Source organism: Prunus dulcis, chromosome 4 (genome assembly GCF_902201215.1).
Source record: "Prunus dulcis chromosome 4, ALMONDv2, whole genome shotgun sequence".
NCBI classification, from domain to species: Eukaryota; Viridiplantae; Streptophyta; class Magnoliopsida; order Rosales; family Rosaceae; genus Prunus; species Prunus dulcis.
The window spans coordinates 14,325,990-14,343,785 of NC_047653.1; the positions used below are offsets into that span (position 1 = coordinate 14,325,990).

Here is a 17,796-nt window from a genome sequence, read left to right on the forward strand (position 1 = left end):
TTGTTTGTACCAGAAAATAATTACCACAAATTATTATTCCATCCATGGAATCATTGCTTCCCTGCCTATTTCCATATGATACAACCTTCATTCATTGGCCCTCAATCCCTTCCATTTCAATTTCACCCAAAAACCCCAAATTCCCAACTCAAATCAGTGATTTGAATAGACTAAAAACCAACCAACAAAGAAAAAAAAGAAAAAAAAGAAGTGTGAATTATTCCATATTCCCAGAGGACATTCGGAATGAGACATTGTGGAAAAGCCAAGGGCCGTTTGGTCATTCTGGAAAAAAAAAAAAAAAAAAAAGGATTGGGGAGAGCGAGAATGATAAAGGAAGGAGCAAGCAATTGAGTCCGGGTCGGTTTGTGGGGGCAAGAGAAGGTAGAGAAATCGAGAAAGGAAGAAACAAAGAAGGAAGGCAAAAGAAGGAAAAAGAGCTTACCAAAAAGCCAATTTCATCTCAGCCAGAGAACCCGGAACCCCAAAAAAAATAAAAAAAAAAATAAAAAAATAAAAAAAAAACAATTATTTTTTATTTTTATCATTATCATTAAATATATTTTTGTGTAGAAGAGAAGGTGGTGCTGGTGCCATCCAGTTCTTCTCCCACCCATACCTCAAAAAAACTTCCCCATATCCTCTCTCTCTCAATCTCAATCTCCCCATCTCTCAATTTTCATCTTCCAAATCTCTCCCAGACCCAATTCTTTCTATGACCATCAGACCCTAAAAAAACCTTCGATTCTTGGCCATGAGGAGGGGCAGAGGAGCCGCCGCCAGAGCCGCAGCAGCGACGCCGGCAGAACCCGCCGGATCCAGGCCCAATATCGCCAACGAGGTCCGGTATCGGGGGGTCCGCAAAAGACCATGGGGACGGTTCGCGGCCGAGATCCGAGACCCGTGGAAGAAGACCCGGGTTTGGCTCGGCACCTTCGACTCGGCCGAAGACGCCGCACGAGCCTATGACGCTGCCGCTCACATCCTCCGCGGCCCCAAAGCCAAGACCAACTTCCCGATCTCATGTGCTTACCCTCCTCCCCTCTACAACAACCCGACCGACCAGGCCATTGAGACGAAGCTTTTCGGGTCGGGTTACGGGTTTCAGGACCACCCGGTTGTCGATCCGCAGAGGCCCACGTCCAGCAGCCTCAGCTCCACCGTCGAGTCGTTCAGTGGGCCCCGGCCGCCGCCTCAGTCTACGACGATTGCCGCCGAGTCGTCTCGGCGGAAACGACAGCCGAGGACCCCGCCGGTTGTTCCCGAGGACTGCCACAGCGACTGCGACTCGTCGTCTTCAGTTGTGGAGGACGACGGGGATTTTGCCGCGTCGTCGTCGTTTCGGAAGACCCTGCTGCCCTTCGATCTCAATTTCCCGCCGTTGGATGAGGAGGGGGAGTTGGGCGGTGGGGAGGGTCAGGATCTAAGATGTACGGCTCTATGCCTCTGATATTGTTTGTTGTTATTATGTGTTGATCTTCGTTTGATGAAGATGATGATCAATGATTCAAATTTTTTTTTTTTTTTTTTCCTCTTTTAAATTTTTATAGTCTCTTTTTTTTTTCTTTTTTTTTTTTTTCATTTCTATTATTATTGTGCGGAGGAAAATGAAAAGAAGATGGTTAGATCAGTAAGATTATGGTAAGATGATCTTATCTCTGTATTCTCGCATGGTGTTTGATGAGAATTACTTTTTATTTTATTTTTAATTTTCTCATTTTAGAAACAAAAGAAGAAATTATGAGGAGCTTCTTGTTGTTATGTGATATGTATTAGGGTTTCTGGACTGTGATGGGATCTGGAATTCTTCAGTTTTCATGTTCTTGTTTAAAAATGGGGTAAAGGGAAAGGCTTATCTAATTCATATTGGGTGGAAATCTATGATTGGGTTGGTAGTTTTGTTTATGTTTTTGGCAAGTTTACTCATTTGTAGTTTCTCTTGTTTGTATTCCGTTGTCATCTTTAGAATGGGATTCAATTTGCATGGGCAGATTTGGGGAATGCAAGAGAAAACAAGTTGGAATGTGTCATTCTATTTTGATATAGATGTAGTTATATACCATTTTTCAGAAGTCTCATTAACCATTTCAATTAGTTTTAAATTTTTATTTTTTATTTTTTGTGCTAGAGTATAAAATATGAGTGAGGATGAGATTGAGAGAGAATATGAGAGGAGAGGATGGGAGGGACGAAAAATAAAAATAAAAAGAAAACACTAAAATTGAAATGGTTCTCAAACGGGACGAAGAAAAAAGAAATTGAGAACTTGGGTTCAATTTTGTGAATAAATGTGAAAATTGGATGCTCAATTTTAGGTTTAATGTTGAATTCTTCATGTTGACTTTTCTTGAGTGAAGGCCATGTCTTTTTGTTTGGTAAGAGAGTGGGGGTCAACAATTGCATGTACAACAAGCGCAGTTTCTGAAATTGCATTCAAATACCTCCTCACCACTCACCTTATTATGCTGTCGTGTTGCTCATCTTCGAAAGTTGAAATTGGACTAGAATTAGAGGAAGCTCGCTGAGAAATAGCATGTTTTGCTATTCTCAATTAATCATATTTTATCACGTATTATAAGAATTTTATAAGTCAAAACGTGATTAGATGAAGATAACAAAATAATGTTATCTCCGTAATATATGCAAGCTCTTCTCCTAATAAGCCCCTCTACTTTCCAACCCCTACTTTTTTTTTTTTTTTTTTCATCTTTAACTTTGATTTTTAATTGTGTTGGGCATTGTGATGCTTCAGCTTCAAATTGAATTAGAGTCCCAAGAAAATATGCTTTTGTCCTTGTTGGGATGTAATGTAAGATTGCATATGGATTCTTTTTATAGAAGGCATTTTTGCATCTTCAAATCTGAGCTAGGCCAGCCAGCCAGCCAGGGTTACGTAGATTTCCTGGCAATAGGCAATAGGTATACAAAATGGTATACAAATATACAATACAATACAAGCAGTAGAAGACATTGTTTTTGTGGGCTCTGCAAACTTTGGGCCTCAGGTTTTCCGATGCATTCTTTTTCTGTTTTGTCTTTAAGTGATTGTGTCTTTATTATTATGTTTTTGTTACAATGAAGAGCATCGAACTCTGGCCTTAATCTAAATCGAACCTCGTCATTTAGGCGCCAACGGGGTTTAACTTAATGAAAAAGTGTTTGACTTTCAGACAAATGGTCTGAGGTTCGAACACAGTGTGTGTTTGAGTAACTCTTTCTCCTTGTAGTTTCGATTATCAGTTGTATAAAAAACTAAAAACAAAAACATCGTCATTTAGGCTAACCTCAATAACCTGAAGAGGTTGAACGCGTTTTCTCTTTTCGGGGTGGTGGGAAAAAAAAAGGGATTCGTATTGCATTCATCAATGAATGGGAGAATGGGAGCCATGGGAACGGCACCTAACATTATTACTCAATAAATACAGTAGTTATTGCTTTTTCTGCATTCTTTTTCCAAACACAAGACAGAAACAGAGCCCGACGAATAAATCACTACTGGGAATCTCGTGATTTAGGTTTACTCGAATCTACTGTTAAGAACAGGGATGGGTCCAATCCTTTTGGTTTCATCTTCACCTTCTTTATTACTCGCCTAATTTTCAAAACATTCTTTTGACCAAGTTAGTCTTCTTTTCTTTCTACACTTGGACTCTCAACTTTTATTTTTTCTTTTATATGTTACAGTACTATATTAGGGTTATGATATTGACGTGTGTTAAATTAATGTATCTTATGGTGGAGAGAGACTTTCATGTAACGGGACAACTTTTTCTTATTATACAAGATAACTTTTTCACATGTCATTGCATTATTAATCAAATATATCAAAATATTGATGTCCTCGTTACAACAAATTTTTTCTGCCTATGGTAGGTAGGTTACATAATGGAGATCCATTCATTTGAAAGGGAAAATATTAAAAGAAGAAGAAACATATAGGGGGGCCTTGCCTATCCAATGAGATCCATAACCTAACCTACCCTACCCTAACCCGCCCCACTAGTGTTCTACATAGCTAACACGTTTGACCCCTACCCTACTGGATTGCACAGCTTTACACATGCATTGATGTCGACTTGGAAAAATCATAATTGTGTTTGTGTTGTGGAAGAAGAAGAAAAAGAAGAAGAAGATGATGTCTTTAAAATGGTGATTCAAGCAAGTCTTAAAATGTGCACCACACCAACCCAACCAACCAAAAAGAGGAAGTTGGTTTCTTCAAATGAGCTCATTTAATCAAAAGCATTGTGGAAGAAAGAAAAGGGCTTAATTCTCTGCAAATGCTTCCACTGACACCTGCTTTGCACATGCCATGCATGACTTTATGTCCCCTCTTTGCTCAATACTTTGTAACACATTTCACAGTAACACTGCTTTCCATGGCCACGTCCTGGCTTCCTCCCTCCAAGATCATTTCCCGCCAAATCAAAAAACCAAAATAATAAATAACTATATATATTGCTTTAAAGAAAGAACTAATTTTTGGTTGAAAATGTTCATGGGGCTTCCTTCATGTGCGGCCCAATTTTAAGTTGACGCACTATTTTCCCTTGGTGGTGTCTCTGATGATATGATATTATTAGACTTAATTATAAATTTGCCTCTCAAACTTTTTAGGTTTTCCACTTTGGTCTTTTAAAAAAAATTTATCTTTAAACTTAAAATTTTTTTTTTTATAAATTGTTTTGTTTCTTGGATTGAGGAAGCACCTATACGGTTGCTATCTTCTCTTTCTGCAAATGTATCTCTTCTTGAGTTTTTTGAATGAAATCTTGATTCTCGGGAAAAAAAAAAAGTATGCAGGGGCTTGTATACAGCTCAAGTGTTAAACAACATTTACTACTTGGGTAATGCTAGGGAGACCATTTATTTGTACCATATTTATGTACCATCTGATGTGGCTGTTGAGTTGGCTATCCCACACTATTAAATGAGTTTTTAACATTTTTAATTTTTAATTACTTTTTTCCCCCAAACAGAAACGTAAGAGCCGTTTAGTTTTTCACATCGTTGCTTAGACCTCCTCCCCTACCCCTACCTCCTGCCAATCTGCCAGCGACAATAAATCTTACCGGATGTCTCCCTGAGGCCGACGATTGCTCCCCTTCTCCCAGTTTTTCATGCTTCTATTTTTATTTTAAACGTTTTTTTTTCCCTTTTCTTCTCAAGGGAATGAAAATAGATTCGGCAATTAGTTGTTCAACGTTGGTGGTTCAATTGGGTAGATATTATATTTGGGTTTGATTGAGTGGCAGTGATGTCAATACTGGCAACGTTTGACGGCGGTAGTGTTTAACAGTGTTGGTCGTGGTTAGGTGGTGGTTGTGGTTTGATCAGGTGTAGTTGTCTGTGTTGGTGGTGATGGTTTGACTGGTGGAGGTTATGTTTGAAGATGTTGAATCTGTATTTTCATAAATATAACTAGACTTTTGAATTCGTTTTCAGAAATCAAATTTCAAAAATTGGGACATGGCAGGTGGTTTGTGCAATGGTGGAGTGTTCTTATAGGTAGGCAAAGTAATAGAAAATAGTGGTTAATTTTTTTGTCGTTGGCAGATTGAAAAACTCTGGTTTATTGTGATAGATTAGGGAGAAGATAAGGGAGGAGGAAGAAGAGGAGTTAGGCGAAGAACCAGTTGAAGATATGGGAAACCAAAATTCTCACGTGCTTGGGTTTCTGTAAAGTGAAGGGTAAAAAAAAAAATAATAAAATAATAAAAATAATAAAAGCTCATTTAATGATGTGGCATAGCCAACTCAATAGTCACATCAGATGGTACACAAATATGGTACAAATAGATGGTCTCCCTAGCATTTTACAGTCAAAGTCCTAGTTCGATTCTCTCCCTTCCAATATTGCTTTATCAAGGAAATAAAAAAGTATGTTAAAATGGGGATTAACTTGGGCTAAAGCCCAGGCAACTTGTTTTTTCAAAGACTAAATTAATACTTTAGCCTAGGTCATCCAAATAAAATATTATTAATTAATTCCATTAGGACTAGGTTGACTACCTAAATAAAATATTATTAACTAATCCCACCTGACCAACAAATAAATAAAAAGAACTAAACCCCACAATTATTAACTAAACTATTCCAAAATTACTACACTAGGCACATACATTCCTTCTCTCCTTTACCAAAAAAGAAAAGAAAAAAGAAATCCCTCTATCTCTTGCGCAATAGCAGACCATTCGCTAGGGGCTAACTCCTGCTCTTTGACAAAAAGGAAAATTATGCATGTCCTGAAACTTAATTAAAGCAAACTAAGGTAATCTTCCATTCTTCATCTTATTTTCTTTTGAAAATTTGGGGATTATTTAGGGTTTATGAAGTATCAATTAGGGATTTACAATTAAGGTTTATCAATTAGACTTTTTGATTTTGGTGTTCTTGCTTGCTTGTATGAATTGTCATTCAGGGATTTTAATTAGATATTGAACCAATAATTAGTGATTTTAATGCTGTGAAGACTCGAAGAGTGCAACTTATATAAGTGTTATTTGAGAGGTAAGGCTCATTATGTCCCCCTTGTGTATTTTTTTGTTATCAATGAAATCTACTCGCACCGTTAGATTTTCAATAGGTTTTGTTAGGACCCATCACTAGTTTATCACCTATCTATTTCCATTAAGAATAAAGGCTAGCAGTGTTCCTTATTTGTAGGGAATTAGTTGTCATCTAGCTCGTTTGTAGCCATCTGGCATTCGAGAGTTCGTATATATCCTTTTCGTTGTTTCTGAGAAAGACATGAAATGAAAAAGTTGTTTTCTTCCTTTATCCCCAATTGCTATTTCCTTACCTTTTCCAAATTAGGTTTTGGGTCCCAACATTTGGTATCAGAGTCAGGTTACGTCTTATGGGCAAGAAACATCAGGCGAGTACCTTAATAGAGGTCGCTGCCATAGCGGAGGTAGAGCTTGATGTCCACGAGGTGCAGAATTCAGTGTCCACCATGACCTTTAGACAAGAGGAATTTCATACAAATATGACAGAAGTTTTGAAGACGCTATCGTCTTTGACCACCCAACAGGCTCAACAAGTCGCCTTTCAGCAAAACGATAATAGACGAGCTACGTAATTTACAAACACGAGCTTCGTAGCCATCGCCCATATGAGTGGACACTAGCGCAACATAGTCTGATATCCTCACCAGGTCCAACTGTTTTTGGGAACTCTTCTTATTCCATAATTTCTTACATACATGGAACTTCTGCTGTGGATGCTGTTGATACAACACTGAGAGAGCGTCATTCCATACTTCACCAACTTAGCCAGACCTTGTTGACGGCTCAAGAAAGGATGAAGTATTTTGCAGATAAACACAAGATTGAGCGTGAATTTTAGATAGGTGACTGGGTGTATTTGCATCTCCAACCGTATTGCCAACCCACTCTCCACGACTCTCAGTCTCCTAAACTCGCTCCTCGCTATTACGGTCCTTTCCAGATCACTTATCGTGTAGGGACTGTAGCGTATAAACTAGCGTTGCCAGTCACTGCCAAAATCTCATTGCTTAAAAAGAAACTTGGCTCTTCTGTGGTTCCTAATCCCACTTTACCACCCATTTCTGATGGTGCAGTCAGTTGGACACCCGCAAAAATCTTTGATCGAGGTATTTTCAAGCGTCAAAACAAGCCTATAACTCAATGGCTGATACAATTGGCAGGCTTACCCACTGAGGATGCTACATGGGAGGATGCATTGGACATTGAAACCCATTTTCTTTCCTTCCAAACTTGAGGACAGGTTTATTCTTAGGGGACAGGATTGTTAAGACCTTATCACTAGTTTATCACCTATCTATTTCCATTAAAAATTAAGGCTAGCATACGTTTCCTTAATTGTAGGGAATTAGTTGTCATCTAGCTGGCCTCTGGCCATTTGGCATTTGAGAGTTTGTATATACCCTTCTCGTTGTTTATAAGAAAGGCATGAAATGAAAAAAGTTGTTTTCTTCCTTCTATTTCCAATTGCGATTTCCTTACCTTTTCCAAATTAGGTTTTGGGTCCCAAAAGTTTGTATGTAGGGTAAATTTAGCTCACGCCATTTTGAAATCCTGGGTTCGTCCTTGAGTTGGCAAAACTACTTTTCAAAGTATATATCAAGCAAAGATATGGGTTAACCCTTCACCTTATGTCTAGGAGAGGGTCATGGTTTACTTGATCAACTTTCCAATCTACTGCAAATATATATTTGTAATATTGGTGTACACATTGGAGTGATGGCTATGGAAAGCTTGTTACTAGAGGTAGTGATAGTGGTGACGAGGTAGTACATGCATATTTTCTTAATTAACTGGTAATTTTTTACTTTCCATCCAACACTTTAAGCCCTTTTTTTTTTTTTTTTCAAACAAGATATCAATTTAGAAATTTCTACTTGGATCGAAGTTTTAAACTTATTTTCTCCGTCAAAGGTCAAGTTTTTCTTTGTTGTCTCAACTCTTTTTCTATGATGCAATATGCATGAATCCGTTTTCTTATTGGTTGAAACATTGACTGGCAGTGGCGGAGCCACTTCTAGGCTTGGAGTGGCATTGGCCCTCCCAAATTTTTATCTCTCCTTTATTATATTATATATAACATATAGAATATGTAATAAACAACTTATAATCTAAGTTAAAATTTCCTCTAAAATAAAATAGACAAGACTCAATTAGAAATATTTAACTCTAAACATGTAATTATTTTCTACTTCGACTCTCTAACTTTACAATTCTAACTCCACCCCTATTGACTGGTAAATTCGGTGGATGAGTTGGTGAGTATTTTTGGGTATTTTATGTGGAGCAGTAGGTTTTGGTCAAGCTCAAATGGACATGTACATAAACTGCCAAGAAGTTGAAAGCCAAGTACGAATCCATGTAAATGAAACCAAATGTTTGTCTCACACGTACCCACCTCACACACCTTCTTATTCGACCAAACCAATCACATTATTTTTTCCCTTCCAATTAAAATGTGTTTGTTATTAAAATCAAAGAAAAGGAAAGGAACAAAGTTTTATTTTTTATATTTTAGGTGCTGAAAGGAACAAAAGTATCGATCTTTCTAGTATATAAATCTGGCACACGCAAGAAGAAGTCCATATGGTCAGTTTCTACATTCCTCTGCAACACTTCTTCTAGTTTCTATTTTTATAACTTACAGCTTAAATTTAACACGAAACCAACTAACAAAACAACATGCATGAAATAAGTGTTCTGTCAAACCCTCCTTTCATGTCCTCTCCCCTCCTCCTTCCTCAAACTCCCCCAGAAATAAATCCAAACCCCAAAAACAAACCAAACCCAGAGCATGGCAGACGACATCGTGGTCGACGAGGCCTTGTTAAACCGATCCAAGAACAAGTTCAAACGCTGCGTTTCGCACACACAAGATGAGCTGAAGAGCTTTAGGTCATATCTGCGATGGATGTGCGTGGACCAATCGAATGCACGGAGTGCATGCCTCTCTTGGTTCGTGTTCTTTTTGTTTGGGATTTTTGTGCCAGCCATGTCCCATTTCGTGTTCGGTTGCGGCACTTGTGACAGCAAGCACAAGAGGCCCTACGACAGTGTCGTGCAGTTGTCGCTGAGCAGCGTTGCGAGCTTGTCGTTTGTTTGCTTGTCAAGGTTTGTGAAGAAGTTTGGGCTGCGGAGGTTCTTGTTTCTTGATAAGCTTTATGATGAGAGCGAGACGGTGAGGAGGGGATACACAGCTCAGCTCGATGTGAGTTTTCTCTAGCTCCATCTTCTTCTGACATTATAATTCATACAGTTGATCGTCTAAATTATTCCAAAATAATTTAACTTATGAGAAATGAAATTCGAACTTAGATACAAAATAGCAGACTCTCTACATTAATAATTAGGTTTTGATCATTAGGAAGTCATGGTTATGATGTTTTTGAATTATATGTTTGCCAATTAAGTCGTGTACATGTATTTTAAAACTTTACTATTACTCCAACGTGGTGGAACTTGGTAGAAAGTTATCTGGGCGTACACGCTCAAAAGTGTAATAAAAAGTAGTGAATCATTTCCCTGTGGCACAAGAAATTTCCAGAAAAAAGTAGAGTAACTTGGTTTAAGCTTTAGTGATTATAAAATAGATTTTCAATTTCATTTGTGTGGCTCATATATATCTAGACATGGTAATTTTCTTGTAGAGATCATTGAAGCTTCTATGCATCTTTGTTATACCATGCTTTGTTGCCGATAGTGCATATAAGATATGGTGGTACGCATCCGAAGCCAGGCAAATCCCTTTCGTGGGTAACGTTTACGCGAGTGCTGCAGTAGCATGTATAATGGAGTTGTGCTCGTGGCTCTATCGTACAACCGTGATCTTCCTCGTGTGCGTTCTATTCCGTCTGATCTGCTACCTCCAAATCCTACGGCTACAAGACTTCGCCACAATGTTTGAAGTTGACTCTGATGTTGGGTCAGTGTTGTCTGAGCACCTTAGGATCAGGAGGCAGCTCACCATCATAAGCCACAGGTGCCGTGCCTTCATATTATGGTCCCTCATTTTGGTCACAGTTAGCCAATTTGCTTTGCTGCTCATCACAACCAAGTCCAGCACCATGGTCAATCTTGATGTTTACAGAGCTGGTGAACTTGTGGTAAGTCAATTAAAACTATTTTTTATCATATTTAATTGATCACGACACTGATCATCTGTTTTTGTTACAGCTATGCTCCATAACTTTGGTGACTGGGTTGTTCATCCTACTTCGCAGTGCAACCAAAATCACTCACAAGGCGCAAGCAGTGACATGTCTTGCTGCCAAGTGGCATGTTTGCGCAACGTTGGACTCTTTTGATGCAGCAACGGCTCAGAATGGCAGTGGGCGATCGTTGCCTGTGGTGGTGGGCAGCGAAGAGCATGGAGAATCAGACAATGAAGAGGTTGATGTTGAAGAAGATGAATTGGACAACACCAAGTTGATCCCATCATATGCTTACAGTACCATCTCTTTCCAAAAGAGACATGCTCTTGGTAAGCCAACTTTAAACACCATCTCTTTTATTTTATTTTATTTTTCACTAAAACAATAGCTCTTTTCATGATTAATTTTTCAACATAAGGAAGAGGAGTAAAAAGAAAATGCTAAATGATATTTTATATTTCATAAAAGGCTTTATTTATTATTGGAGATGTTTTTGGTGAAGAGGTTGAAGTGATGAATATCTAATATTTCTTGTTGCAGTTAAATATTTCGAGAATAATAGAGCCGGTATTACCATATTCGGATTTACACTGGATAGGACTACACTCCACACCATCTTTATGCTTGAGCTCTCTCTAGTTCTCTGGTTGTTGGGGAAGACAGTGGGGATTTCATAACTAAATAATCCTACATTATATTTAGGATTGTTCTTTTCTTTTTTTAGTCCTTTTTTTCTTCACATTCCATATTTAGAGGGCTTGGATGCTTTCGTTTCTCTGTAATTGAATATGGTTATCAATCAATTTTCAGCTTTTTCGTGAAAAAAAAAAATCATATATATTAATTGTATAAGTGAATGTAAAAAATATCTCATATGTATGGTTCATATATACAACTAGTATATGACAACAAACAACTCTTTGAAACTTACGTGTTTCATTCCTCTCTTCTTTATTGAAAGAAGGGATATGGAGATATCATAAACTCTACGTCGTTCCGTCACTCAATATAGTGAGGTTGAACTTATAAATGTGGTCGCTCGACCATATGCATACAAGAATCATTAATCTTTTGGTCAGTCATAAGGTAATGACATTGGATGTTGTGATCTAAAATTTTAAGATTTGTTTTGGTGTCTATTGGATTACTCAACACTTTTTGAGTGAGATTCAAAATTTCCAAATTCCTGACCATAAATATTTTTGCAATATATACTTCATGTTGTCAATACACTACAAGTCACAAAACACAAGCTGTTGCAAGTTTCCACATTTCTCTACAAACCCTTTCTATTTATAACACGAAACTCCCAAACCAAACATGTTCTTCTCAAACAAGAACACAAATTCAACCCCAAACCCAAAATCAACCAAAACCCGCCATGAGAAACGATGGCAGGGAGGCCTTGTTAAACCGAAACAAGTTAGGACGCTGCGTTTCCCACAAACAAGACGAGCTAAAGAGCTTTAGATCCTACATATGGTGGATGTGCGTGGACCAATCTAATGCATGGAAAGCATGTATTTCATGGACCATTTTCATTTTGTTTGGGATCGTTGTTCCAGCCATATCCCATTTTGTGTTCGCCTGTGCCATTTGCGATGGAAAGCACAAGAGGCCTTACGATTGTGTGGTGCAATTGTCCTTGAGCAGTGTTGCGACGGTGTCCTTTTTGTGCCTCTCGTGGTTCGTCCGGAAGTTTGGGCTCCGGAGGTTCTTGTTTTTTGATAAGCTTTATAATGAGAGCGAGACGGTGAGGAGGGAATACACAGAACAGCTCAATGTGAGTTTAAACCAATTCCTCCATCCCTCTAAATAATAAATATTTTGGTTTTGGTTTTAATTTTTTTTTTTCCTGTGTAGAGATCATTGAAGCTTCTCTGCATCTTTGTCATGCCATGCTTTGCTGCGGAGAGTGCATATAAGATATGGTGGTACGCATCCGAAGCCACACAGATCCCTTTTCTAGGTAATGTTTACATGAGTGCTGCAATAGCATGCTCACTGGAGCTGTGCTCCTGGCTCTATCGTACGACCGTGTTTTTCCTCGTTTGCGTACTGTTCCGTCTCATCTGCTACCTCCAGATCCTGCGGCTACAAGACTTTGCCACCGTGTTCCAAGTGGAATCTGATGTGGGGTCAGTGTTGTCTGAGCATCTTAGGATCAGGAGGCACCTCACCATCATAAGCCACAGATACCGTGGGTTCATATTGTGGTCGCTGATTCTGGTCACAGGGAGCCAATTTGCTTTGCTGCTCATCACAACCAGGTCCGGTGCCACTGCCAATCTTGATGTCTACAGATCTGGTGAACTTGCGGTATGCCTTCTTTTGCATTCTGTCACGGTTTACATTTAAGGTCGGAATCATAAATTTTTTAATGGGTGGGCTAGCTAAAGTTATTAGCTTAAAATCTAATTATAATTTTTTTTTTTAAACTAACAGTTTCTATAGTTTTTTCTAGAAATAAAAATATATGTTAAATCATATAAATCATGCTAGTTCTAAACACAAGAAAAAAAGGAACTAGAGCTATATTATTCACGAAAGGGTGAATTTTATTTAGAAAAATGCTTCACTTTTGGAGATACGTTAATGGAAAAGGATTAAAATTTATGTTTGGGATAAACTTTGACACCAAATACAAATGTGAAAGACCTTTGACTATGCCTATTGGTGTGGTAAGATATGCAATTGTATATTTTTTATTTACTTTTAGTTTAAAATATTAGGCTCTATATGTTTAATTATGTTTTTCCCGAAAACCTTCCTTAGGCTACAGCCTAGGACAACCCTTGGGTTAGTTCCGCCCCGGTTACATTACTTGTTCAAAGTTGTTGGATTGAACTTTCAACGCAAAGCAATTTTTTGTTGTTGTTGTTGTTATATTTGAGGAAAGAAACTCTACTAGGATTCGATTCTGGGTGGGATTGGGAGGGGGTGGTGGGTTACAATGAACCACGGTATATCATGCATGTTCTTGGTGCAATATGTCATTTTTATAGTATTGTAGTTGAGCTATATTTAGACATCAACAGTTTTTTAGGCAAAAAAACTCATCATATTCAGTAAAATTTATAACCTGAATAATGATGTTTCATCTTTTGGTACAGTTATGCTCCATAACTTTAGTCACAGGGGTCCTCATCTTACTGCGTAGTGCAACTAAAATCACACACAAGGCCCAAGCAGTCACATGTCTCGCTACCAAGTGGCATGTTTGCGCCACTCTAGACTCGTTTGATGCAAACGAAGGAGATTCTCCAACGACTAATCCGATCGCCGCCAATGGGAGAGTGTTTCCGGTTGCCAGTAGTAGCGGAGATTCAGACAGCGATCTGGCAAGTGATGATCAAGATGAATTGGAAAATGCTAAGTTGGACCTATCATATTCATATAGTACTATCTCCTATCAAAAAAGACAAGCTCTAGGTAACTCAACCTAATTTTAGTTAGAACATACATATATCATCACCAACTCTTACCATTCATGATAAATTTTTTGCTAGTAGTTTTATAGTCAGTCGCTCACAAGTGGAAAATTCCTAATCATGACTATTGATGATATGTTGCAATTCTTGACAATTGATTTGCACCAAAATACATTAATGGACATTCGTGAGTGACTGACCTTAACATCATCCTTGATATAACGTAATCAACAATAGAGTCACTATTAGCTCTTATAACTAGCCCAAGTAATAAAAGTAATAACAAAGTCTTACTATATAATTACAACAACATATTATATTTTGCACATTGGTATTTGTGTCACTTAATTTGATGATATTATTATTAAATATTAGTTGTTGCAACTTGCAGTGACGTATCTTGAGAATAATAGAGCTGGTATTACAATATACGGATTTACATTCGACAGGACTACACTCCACACTATCTTTATGCTTGAGCTATCACTCATTCTTTGGTTGCTGGGAAAAACAGTTGGAATTTAAGTTCATACTAAGATACATTGAGAGAGATAGTTATATAATTTTGAAAGTTGCATTTAGGAGATGTATAATTGATCACAATTTTCCATTACTTTTCAGTGTATGGATTCCCCCTTACTTAAAGTGATTTTGTAAATTTTTGTAATTAAGCTGGGCATTTTGATTGATTAGTTTGGTTTGATTCAATTATATATACATTAAAAAAATGAGCAAAAATAGATTCCAAACTTGAATCAACTCGTAACACTCAATTTGAAATATTCTAAATCACTAATATTTAGAATATTTCGAATCAAGTATTTCAAGCTTAATATTGAAAATGCTTATGAGAAGTCAATAGCTTGAAGATACTCTCTAGTTATAGATATTTATCGTACAACCAATGCAGTTGCAATGATTTATATACTTCAGTTATATATATATATATATATATATATATATATATATATATTCCTTCTTAACTAATATGTGATAGGCAGTGAATCATAAACATTATTCATAATTGTAGCCCATGTGTAGTTTATGTTTTATATAAATTGGATAGTTTGTGATATTGGCAGTGAATCACCCCACTACTACAAAAAATGAAATACACAACGGTAATCCACCGTCGTTATGATGCCTTTGAAAATCATCGTTAAATCGACCGTCATCTTTTGGTGTATCAAACTATGATGGCTTTTCACCGTCGTTGTATATTTGTTGTGATGATCTTTCTTTTCTCTTTTTTATGGTCTCAACTCAAATGCCAATATTCTGTTGCGTGCTTTGGTATCACAGAATTTTTCTTGTTTTGGTAGCTCACTTTTTTTTTGTTTTTTGTTTTTGTTACCCACTGATAAAAGTGACAAAATGCTCTCCTTGACAAACAAAAAATTTCAAAGTCGAGAATACCTCATTGAAGCTGCTCGTAAGATTGCATTTGTGCAAGGGTATACGAAATTGGTACTTAAGTGAAGGGGGTAAATCAAAACCCCAATGGATAGATCTAAGACAACAATGATTAATTGTTCCTAGTAACAATATGATTGGTCAATTACTAGTCATAGACCTATAAACAAACAAGTTCAGCACAGATTCATCACAAATCAAATATAAGAACCTGCAAGCCTAAAAGGTAACTACGTGACAACCTAGGCACTCAGAAGGATCCATCAATCTAGGCATCCCTTATACTAGCAACAACTAGAGTGAAAGGTGTGTCAACATTCATCAACATTTTCAGAGATAATATGGCTAGTCATAAAATCAAGAACAACACACCATAAATGTTCACCCAAAAACCCACAACTGGGAAAAACTATGGGTCATCACTCCAACCAGGCAAATCAAGAAGATTCTTACAGAAAAGTAATCACAAGCTCAAACAATCCTAAGTCTATTTAGGAAATGAGCACTACCTCCCTGTGCAACCTTCTTCTCCAAACTTAGTTGAGGTAGTAGCTTGTCCTCTGTGGAAATGGTAGCTAGTCTATCAACTTCTTCACCCCATGGCACTGCAACTCAGCTTCGGATTGTCACCAAAGATTCTGAGACGAAAGAGTCAATTCCTTCAAGAAACCATACTCTTAAAGAAATCAACCAAGAATCTGATCTAGACTAAAGAAGATGACTAGTCATGATAACCCAGATGTAGACTCAAGAAGATGACTACACTAGTAAAACAAACCCCTTGCGCGACCAAATTTTGCGCGACGAAAAACTATTCGTCGCGCAAAGTCACTTTGCGCGACGAAAAATAATTCGTCGCCCAAAGTCACTTCGCGCGACAAACTTTTGCGCGACGACAACAATACATCGTTCGCGCAAAGTCTTGCGCGACCAAATTTTGCGCGACGAAAAATAATTCGTCGCTCAAAGTGACTTTGCGCGACGAAAAGTAAACTTCGTCGCGCAAAGTCCTTATAAAAATAAATAAAATATTTTTTAAAAATTTTTCCATGACGTAATCCAAACATTTTGTCACCTAAACCAATTTATTTTTGTTTTTTATTTTGTATGCATAACACTTAAGAAATTAAACGGTATATATATTTATTAAGTAACTTTAAATTTATTATTTTAGATCGGATCGGATTTTTATTAGAAAAATATATTCTTGTTGTTCGGATTGGGTTTTTGTTAGAAAATATATATTTTAAATTGACGATCGAATTATTTCATTGTATTCATATCGGGTCAAGGAGTGTAGCAGTAAAAAATCATCAAAATCGGAGTTAAAATAACCGTTAAATCTTGATTTTTCATTATAACCGTCGAAAAGTTTTATCCTCTTACTTGATCTCTGAATGTTTATTTTTTCCGATTTCTGGCTATATGATCTCGAAGTATAAACAAACAAGTTTGATGGTTGGATCGTTGAAACTAGTTTTTTTGAATGCATATGCCATCAAAACAATATATTCACTAACAATTAAGAGTTTATTTATACTTTCGTTAAATATAACATAAGATTTTGTGGTATCCACTAGTGTAAATATTTTAAATTGAAGATCAAATTCAGTCATTGTATTCATATAGGGTCAAGGAGTGTAGCTGTAAAAAATCATCAAAATCGGAGTTAAAATAACCATTAAATCTTGATTTTTCATTTATAACCATCGAAAAGTTTTGTCCCATTACTTGATCAATGAATGTTTATTTTTTCCGATTTTTGGCGTATATGATCTCGAAGTATAAACAAACAAGTTTGACGGTTGGATCGTTGAAACTAGTTTCGTAGAATGTGTATGCCATCAAAACAATATATTCACTAACAATTAAGAGTTTATTTATATTTTCGTTAAATATAACATAAGATTTTGTGGTATCCACTAGTGTAAATATTTTAAATTGAAGATCAAATTCTGTCATTGTATTCATACAGGGTCAAGGAGTGTAACTGTAAAAAATCATCAAAATCGGAGTTAAAATAACCGTTAAATCATGATTTTTCATTTATAACCGTCGAAGAGTTTTGTCCCGTTACTTGATCTATGAATGTTTATTTTTTCCGATTTTTGGCATATATGATCTCGAAGTATAAAAAAACAAGTTTGACGGTTGGATCGTTGAAACTAGTTTCGTAGAATGCATATGCCATCAAAACAATATATTCACTAACAATTAAGAGTTTATTTATACTTTCGTTAAATATAACATAAGATTTTGTGGTATCCACTAGTGCAAATGTTTTAAATTGAAGAT

The 17,796-nt window shown here is 37.0% G+C and overlaps 3 protein-coding genes across 3 annotated transcripts; all 3 read left to right on the forward strand.

Annotated features, from left to right (window-relative positions):
• Positions 1-367: 367 nt before the first annotated feature.
• On the forward strand, positions 368-1,877 carry LOC117626146 (ethylene-responsive transcription factor 3-like). The gene has a single exon (XM_034357794.1). The coding sequence runs from the start codon at positions 755-757 to the stop codon at positions 1,448-1,450; it is 696 nt and encodes a 231-aa protein (XP_034213685.1). The 5' UTR covers positions 368-754; the 3' UTR covers positions 1,451-1,877.
• Positions 1,878-9,300: 7,423 nt separating this feature from the next.
• Positions 9,301-11,334, forward strand: LOC117625446. Its single transcript, XM_034356999.1, has 4 exons — positions 9,301-9,714; positions 10,154-10,609; positions 10,680-10,986; positions 11,198-11,334. The coding sequence occupies exons 1-4, from the start codon at positions 9,301-9,303 to the stop codon at positions 11,332-11,334; spliced, it is 1,314 nt and encodes a 437-aa protein (XP_034212890.1).
• Positions 11,335-11,932: 598 nt separating this feature from the next.
• On the forward strand, positions 11,933-14,754 carry LOC117625919. The gene is made up of 4 exons (XM_034357510.1): positions 11,933-12,440; positions 12,521-12,976; positions 13,771-14,089; positions 14,480-14,754. Exons 1-4 carry the CDS (start codon positions 12,039-12,041, stop codon positions 14,611-14,613), a joined length of 1,311 nt encoding a protein of 436 aa, XP_034213401.1. The 5' UTR covers positions 11,933-12,038; the 3' UTR covers positions 14,614-14,754.
• Positions 14,755-17,796: the final 3,042 nt, after the last annotated feature.

Coding starts and splice junctions, on each gene's coding strand:
- LOC117626146 (XM_034357794.1), top strand. CDS start 755: ATGAGGAGGGGCAGAGGAGCCGCCGCCAGAGCCGCAGCAGCGACGCCG.
- LOC117625446 (XM_034356999.1), top strand. CDS start 9,301: ATGGCAGACGACATCGTGGTCGACGAGGCCTTGTTAAACCGATCCAAG. Junction 10,610..10,679: donor ACAGAGCTGGTGAACTTGTG/GTAAGTCAATTA, acceptor TTTTTGTTACAG/CTATGCTCCATAACTTTGGT. Junction 10,987..11,197: donor CCAAAAGAGACATGCTCTTG/GTAAGCCAACTT, acceptor TTCTTGTTGCAG/TTAAATATTTCGAGAATAAT.
- LOC117625919 (XM_034357510.1), top strand. CDS start 12,039: ATGAGAAACGATGGCAGGGAGGCCTTGTTAAACCGAAACAAGTTAGGA. Junction 12,441..12,520: donor AATACACAGAACAGCTCAAT/GTGAGTTTAAAC, acceptor TTTCCTGTGTAG/AGATCATTGAAGCTTCTCTG. Junction 14,090..14,479: donor TCAAAAAAGACAAGCTCTAG/GTAACTCAACCT, acceptor TGCAACTTGCAG/TGACGTATCTTGAGAATAAT.